The 6000-nt window shown below is 47.1% G+C and overlaps 2 protein-coding genes across 2 annotated transcripts; both read right to left on the reverse strand.

The window, feature by feature from the left end:
* Positions 1-30: 30 nt before the first annotated feature.
* LOC118687283 (olfactory receptor 4D5-like) lies at positions 31-978 on the reverse strand. The gene has a single exon (XM_036384167.1). It carries the CDS (start codon positions 955-957, stop codon positions 31-33), a length of 927 nt encoding a protein of 308 aa, XP_036240060.1. The 5' UTR covers positions 958-978.
* A 2982-nt stretch (positions 979-3960) lies between these two features.
* Positions 3961-4951, reverse strand: LOC118686983 (olfactory receptor 4S1-like). The gene is given in 4 exon segments (XM_036383622.1): positions 3961-4278; positions 4280-4425; positions 4428-4543; positions 4545-4951. Coding segments are annotated over 4 exon segments (987 nt in total).
* Between the last annotated feature and the right edge of the window lie 1049 nt (positions 4952-6000).

The following is a 6000-nucleotide window of genomic DNA, read 5'->3' on the forward strand; positions in this document are numbered from 1 at the left end:
AACTCCAGGGTTCTGCCAACCCAGCCTGGCTCAGAAGGTTCTGCAGCTCTTCCAGAGTCTCCACATGGATTCCTTCACCTCGCTGCTCCTCAGGGTGTAGATGAGAGGGTTCATCATGGGTGACAAGATGGTGTAGATGACACAGACATACTTGCTGGGGGGCAAGGTCCCAGCGGGCCGCAGGTAGGTGAAGATGCAGGGCATGAAGAACAGGGTGATGGCCATCACGTGTGAGGCACAGGTGGACAGCGCCTTCCAGTTCCCCTGGGAGACGCGGGCCCGGACCTTGGCCAGGATGAGGGCGTAGGAGGCCACCAGCACCAGGAAGCAGCCCAGGGATATGAGGCCGCTGTTGGAGGCCATGAGCCACTCGGTGAGGGCGGTGTCGGCGCAGGCCAGGCGGATGACGGGCGGCACGTCACAGAAGTAGCTGTGGATGGTGTTGGGGCCGCAGAAGGGCAGCTGGAGCATGAGCACAGTCTGGACAATGGAGTGGATAAAGCCCCCGGCCCAGCAGGCAGCGACCAGCGCCCAGCAGGCCCTGCGGGCCATGATGGCCGTGTAGTGCAGGGGCCTGCAGATGGCCGTGTAGCGGTCGAACGCCATCACCGTCAGGAGGAACATCTCTGAGGAGCCCACAAAGTGCAGGAAAAACAGCTGGGCCATGCAGCCCTCAAAGGCAATGGCCTTGTGCCCTGAGAGCAGGGCCACCAGCACCCTGGGGGCAGTGACAGAGGTGCAGCAGATATCAATGAAAGACAGATTGCAGAGCAGGAAGTACATGGGCAAGGAGAGCTTGGGGTCAGTCCTGACTGTCACGATGATGAGCAGGTTGCCCAGCAGGATCATGGTGTAGGCCAGGAGGAAGAATGTGAAGAAGAGGAGTTGCAGTTCCTGGGTGTCGGAGAGCCCCAGGAGGATGAATTCAGTCACCCGGGAGGAGTTGTCCTGTGCCATCGCTGCAGCTCAGGCTGCCATGGCACAGGTCGGGGGGGAGCCAGGAAGGGAAGGGAATGTGCTACAGCTCCAAGGCTCATGGATGGTGTGAGCAGGATGCATTTGCTGCTGCAAAAAGCACAGTGTCATGTCACAAATGACAGAAAGCACAGTTTGCACTCACCCCCTATTCTGCCCCTACTCAGGTCTCTGGACTGCCGCTCCACACTGACCTTCTCCCCTGAAATCACTCTGACCACTGTTTTCCTGTATCATGGTTAGTGTGCTCCCATTTCTCTGTCAGGGAGAAATCACAGAATTATGGAATTGTTAAAGTTGGAAAAACCCCCACTGAGTCCAGTTCTCCCCCCAGCACTGCCAAGACCTCCACTAAACCATGTATCCAAGTGCTACATCCATACTGCTTTTAAATCCTTTCAGGAATCATCCTGCTCTCAGATAACAAGAGCCATGAATGCTGGAAAATTGCTGTGCTGTCCTTTTATCTGCTGGAAATTTGAAGTGACTACAAGCAAATGCTGCCATTCTCAGGCATGAGCTGTTCCATGTTCTGATCCTAATGTCACTCCTGTAAACTCAGGAAAGGGCTCTCCAGTTAGCTTATTCACTCTGAAACTGGGAATACATGCACAGAAACCAGGTCTGGGAAATTCCTCACTGGAGAAATTGGCGTTTCGAACACAGCAGAAGCTTCAACACCCTGCATGGTTTCTCTACCTTTATATTTTTTAAAGGAATTTTTAAAGTTTTTCAGTAGACAGGTACCCCCACTGTCCTGTGGAAGTTAAAGTGGGACCAGCAGAGGAATGAGCTTGTCCATTTAAAATCCCTCCAGGAAATTCCTTTGCTGCTCCATTCTGCCAAGGAGTTTATAACTCAGCAAGAAGGAGGCTACCAGGAAGAAACCAGATGTGTATGATGCTAACAGCATTGAATAAAGCTGCCTTAAAAGATCCAAAAGGCCAAATCATTAGACAGGGGACATTAACAGGACACACACATTGTCCTCTGGTATGTTGAATATCCACTGTATTTCTTCTGCTGTCTTTTTGGGACAATTTCAGTTTAAAGCCAATGCTTCCCTGAAGGAGTGACAGTGAAATCCAAGCCAGACTATGTCCCTGACATGTGTAATAACACAAGCTCTGGTTATTTAGCTGAGGAGGGTGGTAGAAATAGTACCCAGGTCCTGGCTGTGGTGTGAAACACCCCATAAATACACCTGTAGTGACACTGGGCTAGTGAACGAGATGTTGGTGACCCTGCTTTACTGACAAACACCCACAAATCCTTCCTTACAGCATTCCCATGCAGAACACCAGGATCACTAGTGTGTGATATTCCTGAAAGTGCTCAAGACCAAGCTGGACAGGGCTTGGAGCAACCAGAGCAATCTCTCATTGCAGAGGATCAGAACAAGATGAGCTTTAAGGTGCTTTCCTGCCCAAACCATTCTGGGATTCTAAATCTACCACTGATTTTTTAATGGTTTTTTATTCTAAGTCATAAAATAGACCTCCCAAAAGTCACTCACCAGCAATGCTGCTTTGCAAAGGCAGGATTTCAGTGGGGCCTGAGCAAAACAACGGAACAATCCCAGAACACTTGCACAGAGCTCACTTGCTGTCGCTGCTCTGATGACCTCCCCAAACCACTTCAGGGGATTCCATCAGAACCTCTCAGTTCCATCAGAAACTCTCTGCAAGGTGCTGCTCAGAAGTTATGGAAGGAGCTCTGTATCTCTGCCAACTCTAAGCCCTGAAAAGAACAGCCCAACCTTCTGTATTTCCCATTACGCAAAAAACCCAACCAAGCAAAAAACCAACCTCCAGGAGCATCTTCAAGTACAATTATTTCTGTAGCAGAAATAGTTCAAGTAAATCACACCACAGAAGCACAAGGCTATCAGGAGTAATGAGATCTCAGAGGCAAAGGAAGTTTTGTCAGAAAACCTCAGCGGGCAAGGAACTAAAATTGTTCCTTAGGTAATTATTACTTTAATTACTGGAGAGAGACCTGAGATAAAGATGTCTCTTACTTAGGACATTTATATAAATTCATGTAAATGGATACAAATTTTGCTTTCTGTCCTAAGCCTGTCTTTCTCATCTACAATCTTATTTCTTATTAACTTACACATTGACAGCACAAAGCAAAAATATCACTGATGTTATCCCTTAGGCACCTGACTTACAACTTTAAAACAAGAAGTAACTCAGGAAATCATTTCAAAAAATGCACAAAGATTTGTGGTAAGCCTTCCTCGCTCAGCAGGTATTTTTTCTGACACGGTAAAGCACAGAAGCAACTTCTGAGCTCAAGTATGAAATGTTTGTAAGAATTCTTTGCAAAGTGTAGAGGAGCCTGACACTGTTTCCAATTACACCTTCCCTAAGCAATGGGTGAATATTTGCTCAGCAGCCGAAAGGAGACCTCTAAAAAACCCCACTGTTGCTCAGCTCCAAAGCATTTAAAAATACATTTATTTTATTTACTGCTGTCTTGGGCAGAGATAGGTGAAGTAGATAGAATTATAGGAGAATTATGGAATTGCAGAACAGCTGTTTGGATTGGAAGGTACCTTATAGACCATTTCATTCCAACCTCCTGCCCTGGTCAAGGACACCTTTCACCAGTCCAGGTTGCTCCAGGCCCCTTCCAGCCTGACCTGGAACAGGGCAGAAAGGATTTGCTTAAGTGGGGGAGGAAGGGGAGAAATTTCCCCTCCTGTTCCTTCATCAGCAAACCACCATACTAGCTCCTAATATCAGGGGGGTTTTTTTGTTTGTTTCTTATGGGGTGCTCCACCTGGACAATATTTTCAGTATTTTTAACTGTATTTAATCACTGATATTGCAGCTGCTCAGGAGGCCTGTACTCATTGACAAGGAATAGGAAGGGAATGCCAGAGTTCCCAATGTCTTTTCCATCATAAAAAGAACTTTTAGTGCCTTCCTAATTACAGCAGGAGCCAACAGGCAGCTATTCTTTTAGAGGCCCGTTTTAGGGCATTGTCACAGGAGAAATTACAACAAAACCTGCTTGATTTTCTCCGATCCTTTGGGAACATGACCACAGCCCTCCCCCTTCCCATTTCCACTTCCCACTGTCCTCCTGTAGTTTCCTCATGGCTCCCTTCACCTCCCCATCCTGGAGGGTGTAGATAAGTGGGTTGAGCATGGGTGTGATTGAGCAGTTAGAACGTGGCCATGCTCCTGTCCTCAGGCTGCTGGACGGGCGGATGTAAACAAACGTGTTGTGCCCAAGGCACAGGATCACCACAGTGATGTGGGACCTGCACGTGGACAGGGCCTTGTGCCACCTCGCCAGCCTTGTGCCACCTCAGGGAACCCAGGATGCCCATGTAGGACATGACCAGGATGAGGAAGCAGCTCAGGGATATGACCCTGCTGTCGGCCACTGTGGCCGGGCCCTTGGTGCGCGTGTCGGCGTGGGCCAGGGGGAGCAGGGGTGGACATCACAAAAGTAGTGGGCAACTTTGTTGAGGCCACAGAAAGGGAGCAGGGTGGTGGGAAGGGTCTGGAGGGTGGAATGCAGGAAGCCCCCTGCCCAGGAGACCCCACCATGCCACCACAGAGGCGGTGGGGTAGTGCAGGGGCCAGCAGACAGCCATGCAGCGGTTGTAGGCCATGGCTGTCAGGATGAAAACCTCTATGCAGCCAAAAAAATGAAGCCCAAAGAGCTGCCCTATGCAACCTGCAAAGGAGATGGTGTTATTTTCTACCAGGAAGCCAGAAATCATTTGGGGAGCTGTGACAGAGGAGTAACAAACATCTGCAAAGGAAAGGTGGCAGAGAAAGAAGTACATGGGGGAGTTCAGGTGCCAGCTGCTCATCACAGTGAGAACTGTGAGATTTCCTGCCACTGTAAGCATGTAGAAAAGCAGAAACACCACAAAATACATTTTCTGCGCCCCTTGGTTCTCTGAGAGGCCCAGGAGGATTAATTCCTTCATGCTGCTGGAGTTTTCCATGCCAATCTAGTGGGCAATGTGCAGTGCAGAGCCTGGAAATGTGGAAAGATAAAGACAAAATGATTCATCAGTTTTTTCATTCTTAAAAATTAATTCTTTATCAGAAGTGCAGTCTCTCTAAGAAATACATAGGATTAGAATTAAGTTTATCAAGTACTTTTTGAATTTCTTTTGGTTTTTATTGTTCTTTCCCAAATACATATTTAATTTGCCTTGTATGAGACACAGCCATAGAATCATAGACTCCTGGAATCGTTTGGGTTGGAAGGGACCTTAGACACCATCTCACTTCCTTGGGCAGGGATGCTATCCACTGGATCCCTTTGGGATTGGATCCATCTGATCCCGGCTCCTATTTTATGATTTTAAAATAGAGGAAGATCACAAACTCCTGTAGAGGCAAAAAGCTGATCAAGGAAATGCTGAAATGTAGAAAAACCAAAATTGCTCTCCAACTTGAAAAAGTGAAACTTAAAGAGGAAGTTGGGAAAGTTTGTGATTTCTCCTGTGTTTGCAGTTTTACTGACAGGAGGTAAAACATACTCAAGAAAGGGGATAAAAGGGAGATCTTACCTCTAAAATTAGCTTTTCAGTCACTGACTAGAGGTACATCATATAGTGCAATCAGTTGGAATATGAAATAAATACAGTGTGGACTGTTATAATTTTAAAAAAAGGGATAAGGAATTGCACCATCCTCTTATTGCAAGGGTTTTCCCCTAAAATCTCAGGTGGTTAATTGAAGAAGAACTCAATAACCTGATTTGGGGCTGCAAAACCAGTTCTGCACATGGTTACAGCCAAAAAGAGACAGAGATGGTTGATGATTTCAGGGGAAATTTCTTTTTGTATTTTCACCTTTGTCAAGAGGAAGGGCAGGGGGGAAAAGAGGAAAGGAAATCAGGAAAAGGAAAGAAAAGAGGAAAGGGAAAAGATCCTGGAAAACTTACCTTCTCTGTGTTTGGAGATCTAATTTTTGTGTAAGAGCTGTAAGATCTTATGTCCCCAAACATCTCCTTTTATGGTAGAGGCTTTAAAGAACATAGAAC

Source organism: Molothrus ater, chromosome 6 (genome assembly GCF_012460135.2).
Source record: "Molothrus ater isolate BHLD 08-10-18 breed brown headed cowbird chromosome 6, BPBGC_Mater_1.1, whole genome shotgun sequence".
Classification (NCBI taxonomy): domain Eukaryota; kingdom Metazoa; phylum Chordata; class Aves; order Passeriformes; family Icteridae; genus Molothrus; species Molothrus ater.